Below are 16,557 nucleotides of genomic sequence, written 5' to 3' on the forward strand. Positions count from 1 at the left end.
ACTCCTCCCTCTCCATGACCAGACAAGTCAACGCCGTCTCCTCGTCATGCTTCAACATCCTGCGCATGCTACGTAAGATCTTCCGGTGGATCCCCACCGAGACGAGGAAGACGGTCACCCAGGCCCTCGTCACCAGCCGACTGGACTACGGCAACGCCCTCTACGCCGGAACCACCGCCAAACTCCAGAAGAGACTCCAGCGGATCCAGAACGCCTCGGCGAGACTCATCCTCGACATCCCCCGTCGCAGCCACATCTCCGGACACCTGAGAGATCTGCACTGGCTCCCGGTCAACAAGAGAATCACCTTCCGGCTCCTCACCCACGCGCACAAAGCCCTACACGACCAAGGCCCAAGCTACCTCAACAACCGGATCAACTTCTACACTCCCAAGCGCCTCCTCAGATCAACCAACCACGCCCTCGCCGCCGTCCCCCGCATCCGAAGAGCGACAACAGGAGGAAGATCCTTCTCCTACCTGGCCGCCAAGACCTGGAACTCACTTCCGACCAATCTGCGCCTGACCCAAGACCACCTCTCCTTCAGGAAGAAGCTCAAGACCTGGCTGTTCGAGCAGTAGCGGCACCCCCCCCCCCCCCCTCCCAGCGCCTTGAGACCCTACGGGTGAGTAGTGCGCTCTACAAATGACCTGATTGATTGATTGATTGATTGGCTGCGCTCCTTGAGGCCAACCACTGGGCCTCTAGATGGAAGGTCAAAGCCATCGTCTTCTTGGTTGGGCCAGTAGCAGGACGTCCCACTGATGCGTTCAGGGTACATCCTGGTGGTCCTGTGAGCCCAGATCCTCCTGAGCACACGGACTGGTACATGCAGTGCTTAATTTGAGCCGGTGGTTTCCGGTCCTCGGTACCCACACTTAATTGTCCACACCTGCACTTATGACAGTCTACCACATGGTGGCGTTGTTTGTCTAACTTACAGATGAGCACAATAGTTGTTTATTCATACAATATGCATTAAAAATGACTAATACCAGCGTCCCAAGTATTACTCTGGCTTTGGGGGCCTGGAATAGTCTGAATTGCCACACTGGTGGAAGTGTGAGGGTTAGTACTTGTGTTGATGCTGTCATTGGCAGAGATGTCAGGGGCATTGAGTCTGTCTCCTGGCACGTGCCCTGGCACCTATTTGTGGGTACATGCTTCTGAAGACCCCCCCCCCCCCCCCATGCAGGAGGAGAGACCCTCCAGCAGATGGCGCCCTTTGGTGCCCTGGACTGCACACGCCTAGGACTCTCTCTGCTCTCAGCCAAGTGACGACCCCTGGGCCCAGCCTGCTTCTGTAATCGTGTCCCCCCCCCCGGGCGAAGGGTCGTCTTTTCATCTCTCGATGAGAGGCCACGTGCAGTTGAAGCTCTGGGCGTGACTGACTGACGAGGGCCCGCTATCCTGCTTTTTCATGAGGCCTCTCTTTAAATTCTGTCCGTACTGACACCGATATGGTGGCCGAGGAACGGCCTGCCCTCGTCGTAAGGTCTGCAGCGCTGTGAAGGCTGTGGGTCCCTTGAGCGAGCTGTAGTGTGTCTGACTCTAGACACAGCGCTGTGAAGCTCGACTCTTGCAGCAATGCGAAGCCCGCCTCTTGTAGCGCTGTGAAGCTGTGGGTCCCTTGAGCGAGCTGTACTGCGCCTGACTCTAGACACAGCGCTGTGAAGTTCGACTCTTGCAGCAATGTGAAGGCTGTGGGTCCCTTGAGCGAGCTGTACTGCGCCTGACTCTAGACACAGCGCTGTGAAGCTCGCCCCTTGCAGCAATGTGAAGGCTGTGGGTCCCTTGAGCGAGCTGTACTGCGCCTGACTCTAGACACAGCGCTGTGAAGCTCGCCCCTTGCAGCAATGTGAAGGCTGTGGGTCTCTTGAGCGAGCTGTACTGCGCCTGACTCTAGACACAGCGCTGTGAAGCTGGCCTCTTGCAGCGCTGTGAAGGCTGTGGGTCCCTTGAGCGAGCTGTAATGTGCTTGACTGTAGACACAGCACTGTGAAGCTCGACTCTGCCAGCGCTGTGAAGGCTGTGGGTCCCTTAAACGAGCTGTACTGTGTCTGACTGTAGACACAGCGCTGTGAAGCTCGCCTCTTGCAGCGCTGTGAAGGCTGTGGGTCCCTTAAGCGAGCTGTACTGTGTCTGACTGTAGACACAGCGCTGTGAATCTCGACTCTTGCAGCGCTGTGAAGGCTGTGGGTCCCTTGAGCGAGCTGTATCGTGCCTGACTCTAGACACAGCGCTGTGAAGGTCGCCTCTTGCAGCGCAGTGAAGGCTGTGGGTCCCTTGAGCGAGCTGTACCGAGCCTGACTCTAGACACAGCGCTGTGAAGCTCGCCTCTTGCAGCGCTGTGAAGGCTGTGGGTCCCTTGAGCGAGCTGTATCGAGCCTGATTCTAGACACCGCGCTGTGAAGCTCGCCTCTTGCAGCAAGGTGAAGACTGCGAGTCCCTTGAGCGAGCTGTAGTGTGTCTGACTCTAGAGACAGCGCTTTGAAGCTCGCCTCTTGCATTTATGTAAAGGCTGTGGGTCCCTTGAGCGAGCTGTACTGTGTCTGACTGTAGACACAGCGCCCTGAAGCTCGCCTCTTGTAGCTATGTGAATGAAGGCTGTGGGTCCCTTGAGTGAGCTGTACCGAGCCTGACTCTAGACACAGCGCTGTGAAGCTCGCCTCTTGCAGCGCTGTGAAGGCTGTGGGTCCCTTAAGCGAGCTGTACTGTGTCTGACTGTAGACACAGCGCTGTGAATCTCGACTCTTGCAGCGCTGTGAAGGCTGTGGGTCCCTTGAGCGAGCTGTACTGTGTCTGACTGTAGACACAGCGCTGTGAATCTCGACTCTTGCAGCGCTGTGAAGGCTGTGGGTCCCTTGAGCGAGCTGTATCGTGCCTGACTCTAGACACAGCGCTGTGAAGGTCGCCTCTTGCAGCGCCGTGAAGGCTGTGGGTCCCTTGAGCGAGCTGTACCGAGCCTGACTCTAGACACAGCGCTGTGAAGCTCGCCCCTTGCAGCAATGTGAAGGCTGTGGGTCCCTTGAGCGAGCTGTACTGCGCCTGACTCTAGACACAGCGCTGTGAAGCTGGCCTCTTGCAGCGCTGTGAAGGCTGTGGGTCCCTTGAGCGAGCTGTAATGTGCTTGACTGTAGACACAGCACTGTGAAGCTCGACTCTGCCAGCGCTGTGAAGGCTGTGGGTCCCTTAAGCGAGCTGTACCGAGCCTGACTCTAGACACAGCGCTGTGAAGCTCGCCTCTTGCAGCGCCGTGAAGGCTGTGGGTCCCTTGAGCGAGCCTGATTCTAGACACCGCGCTGTGAAGCTCGCCTCTTGCAGCGCTGTGAAGCTCGCCTCTTGCAGCAAGGTGAAGACTGCGAGTCCCATGAGCGAGCTGTAGTGTGTCTGACTCTAGAGACAGCGCTTTGAAGCTCGCCTCTTGCATTTATGTAAAGGCTGTGGGTCCCTTGAGCGAGCTGTACTGTGTCTGACTGTAGACACAGCGCCCTGAAGCTCGCCTCTTGTAGCTATGTGAATGAAGGCTGTGGGTCCCTTGAGTGAGCTGTACCGAGCCTGACTCTAGACACAGCGCTGTGAAGCTCGCCTCTTGCAGCGCTGTGAAGCTCGCCTCTTGCAGCAAGGTGAAGACTGTGAGTCCCTTGAGCGAGCTGTAGTGTGTCTGACTCTAGAGACAGCGCTGTGAAGGTCGCCTCTTGCAGCGCCGTGAAGGCTGTGGGTCCCTTGAGCGAGCTGTACCGAGCCTGACTCTAGACACAGCGCTGTGAAGCTCGCCCCTTGCAGCAATGTGAAGGCTGTGGGTCCCTTGAGCGAGCTGTACTGCGCCTGACTCTAGACACAGCGCTGTGAAGCTGGCCTCTTGCAGCGCTGTGAAGCTGGCCTCTTGCAGCGCTGCGAGGCTCGCCTCTTGCAGCGCTGTGAAGCTGGCCTCTTGCAGCGCTGTGAAGCTGGCCTCTTGCAGCGCTGTGAAGCTGGCCTCTTGCAGCGCTGTGAAGCTGGCCTCTTGCAGCGCTGTGAAGCTGGCCTCTTGCAAGGCTGTGAAGCTCGCCTCTTGTAGCTCTGTGAAGCTCGTCTCTTGTATGCAGCGCTGTGAAGCTGTGGGCCCCCTGAGCAGCTCCATCGTGTCTTGTTCCTTCCTGATTCGATCTGCCCCACTTTGCCTGCTCGGCGGCCGGATCTGAAGCCCATGACAGCGGCGCTTGTACTTCGAGCCGCTGGGGTCCCTTATCTCGTGTTTTCCCGCAGAGGCCGCCAGGGGCCGAGGGCTTTTTAAGAGCTGGTATCGACCTCCCCGAGGCTGGCTGCCGGGGCAGGAACCAAGGCGGAGATGTTAAGACTTCTATGGATGGTTCCAGCCGAGGTCCCAGGGTCCCTGCGCCTGGATACGAGGCGATCCATGCGCGTGCACGCGGCTGGGCCTGCATGACTGCTCGGGGCCCGTGCACGTGGCAGGGTCTGCATGACTGCTCGGCCCTCCGTGCCCGTGCACGCGGCTGGGCCTGCATGACCTTCCGTGCGCGTGCACGAGGCTGGGCCTGCATGACTGCTCGGGGCCCGTGCACGTGGCAGGGTCTGCATGACTGCTCGGCCCTCCGTGCACGCGACTGGGCCTGCATGACCCTCCGTGCGCGTGCACGCGGCTGGGCCTGCATGACTGCTCGGCCCTCCGTGCGCGTGCACACAGACTCCCGTCACATGGCCGCGCAGCCCTCCGTGCGCGTGCACGCGGCCTGGCCTCCCTGCTGGCACTCCAGCGGAGAGCAGCTCACAGGAGCGCGCGCGCAGAATGCCACAACCTGCTGTCAAAAGACATATTTGCATATGTTAATGGGGACCTGCCTGGGTGAAGTTGAGCATGTGATTGGATGAAAGAGGCCCGCGCGCTGTCAGCATTCATTATTGTAAAATGGAGGAGGAAATGGGATCCGTTTTCTCCTGAAGGGACGTGAACGCGGGTCCTTTGCACCCGTAATTAGAAAGTATTTGGCGCGGTTTACGCGCCATTGGCTGCTGGATGAGGCGTAACGGAGCGAGCCGTCGCCTTCTGGGGGATCCCCCTGGACCAGCAGAGTCGCTGTGCTCCGACCCATGGGGGGTCTGCGCGCTCCAGTGGCGGGAGCATTGGTGGGGTCAAGAGAAGCCTGGGGGCCTAACACATGTTATGTTATGTTATATGTGCTTCTATAGCGCCCAGCTGCCCCAGCAAAGGGGCGTCCCGGCGCTTTCACTCACACAAACCAATCCAGAGAACCCAAAACAGGGGACTCAGATACGAGCCGATAACAGAACTATTGCGGTGGAAAAAGATAGGTTTTAATCGCTATCGTGAAGTCCAGCAGGCCATCCATGCCTCGGATCTCAGGTGGCAGAGAATTCCATAACTTTGCCGCTAAATAGCGGAAAGAGCGACCCCCAGCTCTACAGCGCTTTACGCGAGGGGCAGTAACTAAATGCTGCCCAAAGGAGCGCAACGCACGAGGTGGAACATAGGGAGTCCGAATGTTGCAAAGCAGGCTGGGCGAAGCAAATTTTAGTATCTTAAATGAAAGACACAGAGTTTTAAACTCAATGCGCTCTGCCACAGGCAACCAATGAAGTTTCAGGATAGTCTTGGAGATAGAGCAACACCGAGGAAACCCTAACAACACTCTGGCCGCCATATTTTGAGTGCGTTGAAGTCGAGCAATCTCGGATTGATTGGCACCTAAGAACGGGGAGCTGGCATAGTCCAGTCGAGATAAAATCATTGACTGGACAATCAACTGACGTGTTGCGGACTCAAAGAACTTTAGAAGAGGTCTGAGCCCCCGTAATAAACATGTGTTGGAAACCCTTTATTGTATGCAACCGAAAACTAAGGGAAGAGTCCATCCACACCCCTAAGTTCTTCACCTCAACCTTAGGCTCAGGAGTCTTACCCAACGCCCTCGGCCACCAATGTTCACCCCACAGACTAGCATTCTTACCAGCTATCAAAACCTCAGTTTTGCTAGCGTTTAATTGTAAGTAATTGGAAGTCATCCATTCGGACACCGCCGTCGGACCATCTCTAAATTTAGAGGCATGCATAGTGGATCCTTCTGTCAGTGCCACCACCAGCTGCGTGTCATCCGCATATGAGACGATGGAGAGATCCCACTGCTTGGCGCACGCAGCAAGTGGCTGAACATATACGTTGAACAGAGTGGGGCTCAGGGCAAAGCCCTGAGGTGCCCCCTCTCTAATAGAGTGAACCTGAAATAGAAAGGGTGGGGCGGTAACCCGAAAGGATCTCCCAGACAGAAAAGAACGAAAGCATTCCAGAGCCATACCCATTATACCGGCCTCCTCCAGACGTTGTATCAAAATGCCATATGAGACAGTGTCAAATGCGGCACTGAGGTCCAATAGGATCAGTGCCGCCGTCTGACCAGCATCCAGAATGGTACGCAGATGCTCAGTCATGGCCAGGAGGGCAGTTTCGCTACTGTGTCCGGACCGGAAACCATTGCTCCCTCAGCAGCAACAGTACTTTGAGGTTCCGCGCATGAGTCCGCTTTAGAGGCAAGAGGTTTTGTGAGCAGCAGGAGAGCCTTGAGGTGAACGCACGAGTATGGGTGAGCAGCAAGAGTGCTTTGGGTTTGAACGCATGAGTGTGGGTGAGCAGCAAGAGTGCTTTGGGTTCGAACGCATGAGTGTGGGTGAGCAGCAAGAGTGCTTTAGGTTTGAACGCATGAGTGTGGGCGAGCAGAAAGAGTGCTTTGGGTTGAATGCATGAGTGTGGGTGAGCAGTAAGAGTGCTTTGGGTTGAATGCATGAGTGTGGGTGAGCAGCAAGAGTGCTTTGGGTTGAATGCATGAGTGTGGGTGAGCAGCAAGAGTGCTTTGGGTTGAATGCATGAGTGTGGGTGAGCAGCAAGCGTGCTTTGAGTTGAATGCATGAGTGTGGGCGAGCAGCAAGAGTGCTTTGGGTTGAATGCATGAGTTTGGGTGAGCAGCAAGAGTGCTATGAGTTGAATGCATGAGTGTGGGTGAGCAGCAAGAGTGCTTTGTGTTGAATGCATGAGTGTGGGTGAGCAGTAAGAGTGCTATGAGTTGAACGCATGAGTTTGGGCGAGCAGCAAGAGTGCTTTGGGTTTGAACGCATGAGTGTGGGTGAGCAGCAAGAGAGCTATGAGTTGAACGCATGAGTTTGGGCGAGCAGCAAGAGTGCTTTGGGTTTGAACGCATGAGTGTGGGTGAGCAGCAAGAGAGCTATGAGTTGAACGCATGAGTTTGGGTTTGAACGCATGAGTGTGGGTGAGCAGCAAGAGTGCTTTGGGTTCGAACGCATGAGCGTGGGTGAGCAGCAAGAGTGCTTTGGGTTTGAATGCATGAGTGTGGGCGAGCAGCAAGAGTGCTTTGGGTTGAATGCATGAGTTTGGGTGAGCAGCAAGAGTGCTATGAGTTGAATGCATGAGTGTGGGCGAGCAGCAAGAGTGGTTTGGTTTTGAACGCATGAGTGTGGGTGAGCAGCAAGAGTGCTTTGGGTTTGAACGCATGAGTGTGGGCGAGCAGCAAGAGTGCTTTGGGTTTCAACGCATGAGTGTGGGCGAGCAGCAAGAGGGCTTTAGGTTTGAACGCATGAGTGTGGGTGAGCAGCAAGAGTGCTTTGGGTTTGAACGCATGAGTGTGGGTGAGCAGCAAGAGTGCTTGGAGTTGAATGCATCAGTTTGGGTGAGCAACAAGAGTGCTTTGGGTTGAATGCATTAGTGTGGGTGAGCAGCAAGAGTGCTTTGGGTTTGAACGCATGAGTGTGGGTGAGCAGCAAGAGTGCTTGGAGTTGAATGCATCAGTTTGGGTGAGCAACAAGAGTGCTTTGGGTTGAATGCATTAGTGTGGGCGAGCAGCAAGAGTGGTTTGGTTTTGAACGCATGAGTGTGGGTGAGCAGCAAGAGTGCTTTGGGTTTGAACGCATGAGTGTGGGCGAGCAGCAAGAGTGCTTTGGGTTTCAACGCATGAGTGTGGGCGAGCAGCAAGAGGGCTTTGGGTTTGAACGCATGAGTGTGGGTGAGCAGCAAGAGTGCTTTGGGTTTGAACGCATGAGTGTGGGTGAGCAGCAAGAGTGCTTTGAGTTGAATGCATGAGTTTGGGTGAGCAACAAGAGTGCTTTGGGTTTGAACGCATGAGTGTGGGTGAGCAGCAAGAGTGCTTTGGGTTTGAACGCATGAGTGTGGGTGAGCAGCAAGAGTGCTTGGAGTTGAATGCATCAGTTTGGGTGAGCAACAAGAGTGCTTTGGGTTGAATGCATTAGTGTGGGTGAGCAGCAAGAGTGCTTTGGGTTTGAACGCATGAGTGTGGGCGAGCAGCAAGAGTGCTTTGGGTTTGAACGCATGAGTGGGTGAGCAGCAAGAGTGCTTTGGGTTTGAACGCATGAGTGTGGGCGAGCAGCAAGAGTGCTTTGGGTTTGAACGCATGAGTTTGGGTGAGCAGCAAGAGTGCTTTGGGTTTGAACGCATGAGTTTGGGTGAGCAGCAAGAGTGCTTTGGGTTGAATGCATTAGTGTAGGTGAGCAGCAAGAGTGCTTTGGGTTTGAACGCATGAGTGTGGGTGAGCAGTAAGAGTGCTATGAGTTGAACGCATGAGTTTGGGCGAGCAGCAAGAGTGCTTTGGGTTCGAACGCATGAGTGTGGGCGAGCAGAAAGAGTGCTTTAGGTTTGAACGCATGAGTGTAGGTGAGCAGCAAGAGTGCTTTGGGTTTGAACGCATGAGTGTGGGCGAGCAGAAAGAGTGCTTTGGGTTGAACGCATGAGTGTGGGCGAGCAGCAAGAGTGCTTTGGGTTGAATGCATGAGTGTGGGTGAGCAGCAAGAGTGCTTTGGGTTGAATGCATGAGTGTGGGTGAGCAGCAAGAGTGCTTTGGGTTGAATGCATGAGTGTGGGTGAGCAGCAAGAGTGCTTTGAGTTGAATGCATGAGTGTGGGCGAGCAGCAAGAGTGCTTTGGGTTGAATGCATGAGTTTGGGTGAGCAGCAAGAGTGCTATGAGTTGAATGCATGAGTGTGGGTGAGCAGCAAGAGTGCTTTGGGTTGAATGCATGAGTGTGGGTGAGCAGTAAGAGTGCTATGAGTTGAACGCATGAGTTTGGGCGAGCAGCAAGAGTGCTTTGGGTTTGAATGCATGAGTGTGGGCGAGCAGCAAGAGTGCTTTGGGTTTGAACGCATGAGTGTGGGTGAGCAGCAAGAGTGCTTTGGGTTTGAATGCATGAGTGTGGGCGAGCAGCAAGAGTGCTTTAGGTTTGAACGCATGAGTGGGTGAGCAGCAAGAGTGCTTTGGGTTTGAACGCATGAGTGTGGGCGAGCAGCAAGAGTGCTTTGGGTTTGAACGCATGAGTTTGGGTGAGCAGCAAGAGTTCTTTGGGTTTGAACGCATGAGTTTGGGTGAGCAGCAAGAGTGCTTTGGGTTGAATGCATTAGTGTGGGTGAGCAGCAAGAGTGCTTTGGGTTTGAACGCATGAGTGTGGGCGAGCAGCAAGAGTGCTTTGGGTTTGAACGCATGAGTGTGGGTGCCGCCGTCTGACCAGCATCCAGAATGGTACGCAGATGCTCAGTCATGGCCAGGAGGGCAGTTTCGGTACTGTGTCCGGACCGGAAACCATTGCTCCCTCAGCAGCAACAGTACTTTGAGGTTCCGCGCATGAGTCCGCTTTAGAGGCAAGAGGTTTTGTGAGCAGCAGGAGAGCCTTGAGGTGAACGCACAGTATGGGTGAGCAGCAAGAGTGCTTTGGGTTCGAACGCATGAGTGTGGGTGAGCAGCAAGAGTGCTTTAGGTTTGAACGCATGAGTGTAGGTGAGCAGCAAGAGTGCTTTGGGTTTGAACGCATGAGTGTGGGCGAGCAGAAAGAGTGCTTTGGGTTGAATGCATGAGTGTGGGTGAGCAGTAAGAGTGCTTTGGGTTGAATGCATGAGTGTGGGTGAGCAGCAAGAGTGCTTTGGGTTGAATGCATGAGTGTGGGTGAGCAGCAAGAGTGCTTTGGGTTGAATGCATGAGTGTGGGTGAGCAGCAAGCGTGCTTTGAGTTGAATGCATGAGTGTGGGCGAGCAGCAAGAGTGCTTTGGGTTGAATGCATGAGTTTGGGTGAGCAGCAAGAGTGCTATGAGTTGAATGCATGAGTGTGGGTGAGCAGCAAGAGTGCTTTGTGTTGAATGCATGAGTGTGGGTGAGCAGTAAGAGTGCTATGAGTTGAACGCATGAGTTTGGGCGAGCAGCAAGAGTGCTTTGGGTTTGAACGCATGAGTGTGGGTGAGCAGCAAGAGAGCTATGAGTTGAACGCATGAGTTTGGGCGAGCAGCAAGAGTGCTTTGGGTTTGAACGCATGAGTGTGGGTGAGCAGCAAGAGAGCTATGAGTTGAACGCATGAGTTTGGGTTTGAACGCATGAGTGTGGGTGAGCAGCAAGAGTGCTTTGGGTTCGAACGCATGAGCGTGGGTGAGCAGCAAGAGTGCTTTGGGTTTGAATGCATGAGTGTGGGCGAGCAGCAAGAGTGCTTTGGGTTGAATGCATGAGTTTGGGTGAGCAGCAAGAGTGCTATGAGTTGAATGCATGAGTGTGGGCGAGCAGCAAGAGTGGTTTGGTTTTGAACGCATGAGTGTGGGTGAGCAGCAAGAGTGCTTTGGGTTTGAACGCATGAGTGTGGGCGAGCAGCAAGAGTGCTTTGGGTTTCAACGCATGAGTGTGGGCGAGCAGCAAGAGGGCTTTAGGTTTGAACGCATGAGTGTGGGTGAGCAGCAAGAGTGCTTTGGGTTTGAACGCATGAGTGTGGGTGAGCAGCAAGAGTGCTTGGAGTTGAATGCATCAGTTTGGGTGAGCAACAAGAGTGCTTTGGGTTGAATGCATTAGTGTGGGTGAGCAGCAAGAGTGCTTTGGGTTTGAACGCATGAGTGTGGGTGAGCAGCAAGAGTGCTTGGAGTTGAATGCATCAGTTTGGGTGAGCAACAAGAGTGCTTTGGGTTGAATGCATTAGTGTGGGCGAGCAGCAAGAGTGGTTTGGTTTTGAACGCATGAGTGTGGGTGAGCAGCAAGAGTGCTTTGGGTTTGAACGCATGAGTGTGGGCGAGCAGCAAGAGTGCTTTGGGTTTCAACGCATGAGTGTGGGCGAGCAGCAAGAGGGCTTTGGGTTTGAACGCATGAGTGTGGGTGAGCAGCAAGAGTGCTTTGGGTTTGAACGCATGAGTGTGGGTGAGCAGCAAGAGTGCTTTGAGTTGAATGCATGAGTTTGGGTTTGAACGCATGAGTGTGGGTGAGCAGCAAGAGTGCTTTGGGTTTGAACGCATGAGTGTGGGTGAGCAGCAAGAGTGCTTGGAGTTGAATGCATCAGTTTGGGTGAGCAACAAGAGTGCTTTGGGTTGAATGCATTAGTGTGGGTGAGCAGCAAGAGTGCTTTGGGTTTGAACGCATGAGTGTGGGCGAGCAGCAAGAGTGCTTTGGGTTTGAACGCATGAGTGGGTGAGCAGCAAGAGTGCTTTGGGTTTGAACGCATGAGTGTGGGCGAGCAGCAAGAGTGCTTTGGGTTTGAACGCATGAGTTTGGGTGAGCAGCAAGAGTGCTTTGGGTTTGAACGCATGAGTTTGGGTGAGCAGCAAGAGTGCTTTGGGTTGAATGCATTAGTGTAGGTGAGCAGCAAGAGTGCTTTGGGTTTGAACGCATGAGTGTGGGCGAGCAGCAAGAGTGCTTTGGGTTTGAACGCATGAGTGTGGGTGAGCAGCAAGAGTGCTTTGGGTTTGAACGCATGAGTGTGGGTGAGAAGCAAGAGTGCTTTGGGTTTGAACGCATGAGTGTGGGCGAGCAGCAAGTGTGCTTTGGGTTTGAATGCATGAGTGTGGGTGAGCAGCAAGAGTGCTTTGAGTTGAATGCATCAGTTTGGGTGAGCAACAAGAGTGCTTTGGGTTGAATGCATTAGTGTGGGTGAGCAGCAAGAGTGCTTTGGGTTTGAACGCATGAGTGTGGGCGAGCAGCAAGAGTGCTATGAGTTCAATGCATGAGTTTGGGCGATCAACAAGAGTGATTTGGGTTTGAACGCATGAGTGTGGGTGAGCAGCAAGAGTGCTTTGGGTTTGAACGCATGAGTGTGGGCGAGCAGCAAGAGTGCTTTGGGTTTGAACGCATGAGTTTGGGTGAGCAGCAAGAGTGCTTTGGGTTTGAACGCATGAGTTTGGGTGAGCAGCAAGAGTGCTTTGGGTTTGAACGCATGAGTGTGGGTGAGCAGCAAGAGTGCTTTGGGTTTGAATGCATTAGTGTGGGTGAGCAGCAAGAGTGGTTTGGGTTTGAACGCATGAGTGTGGGTGAGCAGCAAGAGTGCTTTGGGTTTCAACGCATGAGTGTGGGCGAGCAGCAAGAGTGCTTTGGGTTTGAACGCATGAGTTTGGGCGAGCAGCAAGAGTGCTTTGAGTTGAATGCATGAGTTTGGGTGAGCAACAAGAGTGCTTTGGGTTTGAACGCATGAGTGTGGGTGAGCAGCAAGAGTGCTTTGGGTTTCAACGCATGAGTGTGGGCGAGCAGCAAGAGTGCTTTGGGTTTGAACGCATGAGTTTGGGCGAGCAGCAAGAGTGCTTTGAGTTGAATGCATGAGTTTGGGTGAGCAACAAGAGTGCTTTGGGTTTGAACGCATGAGTGTGGGCGAGCAGCAAGAGTGCTCTGGGGTTGAATGCATGAGTGTGGGCGAGCAGCAAGAGTGCTCTGGGGTTGAATGCATGATTCGGGTGAGCAGGGAGTGTGTTTTGGGTTGAATGCATGAGTGTGGGTGAGCAGTAAGTGTGTTTTGGGTTGAATGCATGAGTGTGGGTGTGCAGTAAGTGTGTTTTGGGACTGAATGCATGAGTGTGGGTGAGCAGCAAGAGTGCTTTGGGGTTGAATGCATGAGTGTGGGCGAGCAGCAAGAGAGCTTTGAGTTGAATGCATGAGTTTGGGTGAGCAGCAAGAGTGCTTTGGGTTGAATGCATGAGTGTGGGTGAGCAGCAAGAGTGCTTTGGGTTAGAATGCATGAGTGTGGGTGAGCACAGAGTGCTTTGGGTTGAATGCATGAGTGTGGGTGAGCAGCAAGAGTGCTATGAGTTGAATGCATGAGTGTGGGTGAGCAGCAAGAGTGATTTCGGTTTGAACGCACGAGTGTGGGCGAGCAGCAAGAGTGCTCTGGGGTTGAATGCATGAGTGTGGGCGAGCAGCAAGAGTGCTTTGGGTTGAATGCATGAGTTTGGGTGAGCAGTAAGAGTGCTATGAGTTGAATGCATGAGTGTGGGTGAGCAGCAAGAGAGCTTTGAGTTGAATGCATGAGTGTGGGCGAGCAGCAAGAGAGCTTTGAGTTGAATGCATGAGTTTGGGTGAGCAGCAAGAGTGCTTTGAGTTGAATGCATGAGTGTGGGCGAGCAGCAAGAGTGCTTTGAGTTGAATGCATGAGTGTGGGTGAGCAGCAAGAGAGCTTTGAGTTGAATGCATGAGTGTGGGCGAGCAGCAAGAGAGCTTTGAGTTGAATGCATGAGTTTGGGTGAGCAGCAAGAGTGCTTTGAGTTGAATGCATGAGTGTGGGCGAGCAGCAAGAGTGCTTTGAGTTGAATGCATGAGTGTGGGCGAGCAGTAAGAGTGCTTTGAGTTGAATGCATGAGTTTGGGTGAGCAGCAAGAGTGCTTTGAGTTGAATGCATGAGTGTGGGCGAGCAGCAAGAGAGCTTTGAGTTGAATGCATGAGTTTGGGTGAGCAGCAAGAGTGCTTTGGGTTTGAACGCACGAGTGTGGGCGAGCAGCAAGAGTGCTTTGAGTTGAATGCACGATTCAGGTGAGCAGTGAGTGTGTTTTGGGACTGAATGCATGACTTTGGATGTGCAGCAAGATTGATTCTGGTTTGAATACACACGTTTGCATTATCAGGATGGCGCTGTAGGGGTTATGTTAGCGGTAAGAGCACCTTGGGGTCTACATGCATGTGTTGGGGTTAGCAGCATGTGGTCGTTGCTGAACTCTAGCATGTGGGTTTCATTTGAGTTTCTGGTAGCAGCGAGCTCAAGGGACAGCCTGAAAGGAGTGCGTCAGCACCGTGTGACCTTGTGGTTGTGCACGCTTCTGTTGACGTGAGATCCTTGAGTGGATGGGCCCAGGGCCAGGGCATGTCCTGCGTCCTCGGATCATTGGAGCTGACAGGAAGGCGCCACGGCATTCCGTATCTTTCACTTCTCTCTGCCCTTCTCTTTGCAGACCTGGTTAAGAAGTTACATCAAGCTGTTCCAGGCGCCCTGCCAGCGCTGCGGGAGGTTTCTGCAAGATGGCCTTCCGCCCACGTGGCGGGACTTCCGCACCCTGGAAGCCTTCCATGACACGTGCCGGCAGTAGGGGCTGCACCGGAGGGCAGCAGGGGCACGGGCAGTGCCCATCGTCCTAGGGTTACTCTCAAGACCAAGGACCCGCAGGGCGTCTCTGAATCCGGAGTCCATCTTACAAAGCCTAAGACCCAACATCTACCCGTGGACACTGGTGCCCCAGCCCTTCTCTGCGGTGTCCGCCTTCGATGACCAGTCCGCCTTCGATGACCAGTCCTGATTCTCTGTTTTTGTAGTCGCTTTTTAGCATTAACCATAGGCCAGCCTTCTAGGGACATGTGCTGTAGGCTTCTGTGGTGCACTCCTGTGGGGCACACGTAATGTTATTTCTTTCAGAGCTTGGTTACTTCTCACAGGATGAGGCTTCTGTTCTTTCAGGGAGAGAAATGTTGAACCTGCTCGAGCCGACAGTGTCCAAGCCGCCTCCTGCTGTCCAGCAGGCCACAGAGGCCATGTCCTGTCCACTTCCTGAGTGCCAACATGGCTCTGAATGTGGGCTGCAGCAGCTCACGGGGAATTCCATTTTTGTAAAGGTGGGGGGATTCATATTATTAAATAAACATGGACTAGATTGAAATGTGAGTGTGTCCTGGTCAATTTGTCCTAGAAAGAAGTGCTCAGTTGGTACCACCTGTCTGCTCTCACCTGGAAGTTTTGCACCTCTGTCCGTTGGCTCCTTCCAGGCTGTGTCAGGGTTACTTTGTTTTGGTGCATTCAGTGCTTAATTTGAGCTGGGGGTTTACAGTGCGCGACACCAGCACTTAATTGTCAACACCTGCGCTTGTGACAGTGTCACAAGGTGGCACTGTCTGGCTAATTTAGAGATGACCACAACAGCTTTATTCGGTTAAAATGTGGCAACCATAAAAGCAAATGTACAGACACAAATAATAAAATCCAGTTACAAATTCATTAAACAGACAAAATACAATCACAATTCTTGTAACGTTAAAACCTCATACTTTTCCTTGCACGGATTGATCTTAAAATAAATGTTGCAGCATAAAAACAAATCTCGGGCTCTCTAAGTGTAAACAGTAGACTCATAGCAGCATTAGTAGTTATGGTGTGATAATTTTTAAACAGAGGTTTTAAATAAACAATTCGGAAGTTCAAATACAAATCGCATAAGAGGAGAAAGTGCAAAGTGCTTTGTTTGGTATGCCCATCACATGGGCAAGGGGAGACTGGGCGCTGTTTCACACTAGGAAATGCTACTAAATGACGGACAAGGCCCAGTCTCATTCTTGTTAGGACAAAACGATGTGACGGTCTCGTTACCAGTGTCAGATAGGTTTCAAAACCATCATAATCTAAATAGGGATGATAAAACTGATCTGTTGTTTTCTTCCCTACAGATCTCATCCTGCACTCCTTCCTTTGTAACAAGAACGTATTCTTTATCTCTTGTTTGGACAACTCTGTTACTTCGTTTGGGTTATCCAGGGTTGTAGGTTTAAATAGCTCTTTGTAGACACGTGCTATATTTTTAAGCCAGGGGATCTTAAAACAGTTGTCTAATCGAAGGCAATATTTGATTAACACTTTATTAAATAGGGTCTCTTCTTTCAACCATATTGATCTCCAAAGCAGTAGGGGTCTAAGCGCAATCAGGTCCGACAGGTAATTAAGCCCCACTTCGCAATGGATTTTATCGGGAAACGGCCACTACAACGCGGCCGTTTCCACGGAAACATTAACCACGCATGCATTACAACGCATGCGTGGTTACCACGAAAGCCTTTACCACGCATACCTTTACTACGAGGTACGTAGTAAAGGCATGTGTGGTAAAGGAAAAAAATTAAAAAAGGGGCTTTGGGGGGTCTCCCCCCCCCCCCCCCCCCAAAAAGAAACTCACCTAAAGTCACTCGGCGTCGTTTAAAAGGAAACAGAAAGAAACTTCCGCTTCCTCTTAACGACGTACAACGTCACCACGAGCAAAGAGAGGAAAAGGTTATGCGTTGAAATAGCATTCCGTTGTAACGCATGCGTGGTAAAGGCATGCGTTGCAACGGAATTCGTTGTAATAACATACAACCGATTTTATCAATTCAATATGCATTAAAAGTTCCTTTACCTGCCGCCCAAGCCATTCTTATAGCTGAAATAGTCTAAACTGTCACACTTGTCGGAGTGTGATGGTTAGTAGTTGTGTTGTTACTATCATTGGCAGCACTGACAGGGGCAATGTGTGGTGCAAGCTGCAGGCACCTCCTGACAAAAGCCCTTGC

The 16,557-nt window shown here is 52.8% G+C and overlaps 1 protein-coding gene across 1 annotated transcript in view; it reads left to right on the plus strand.

Moving 5' to 3' along the window:
* The window catches only part of MED27 (mediator complex subunit 27), a 1,027,121-nt gene extending 1,012,226 nt beyond the window's left edge, over positions 1–14,895 (plus strand). Inside the window, exon 8 of the mRNA XM_078646177.1 lies at positions 14,202–14,895. Coding sequence (XP_078502303.1) covers positions 14,202–14,336 — 135 coding nt within the window. The 3' untranslated portion in view covers positions 14,337–14,895. The remainder of the gene's footprint in view (positions 1–14,201) is intronic.
* Positions 14,896–16,557: the final 1,662 nt, after the last annotated feature.

The sequence above is a fragment of the Lissotriton helveticus genome, chromosome 5_1 (assembly GCF_964261635.1).
Source record: "Lissotriton helveticus chromosome 5_1, aLisHel1.1, whole genome shotgun sequence".
Lineage (NCBI taxonomy): Eukaryota > Metazoa > Chordata > Amphibia > Caudata > Salamandridae > Lissotriton > Lissotriton helveticus.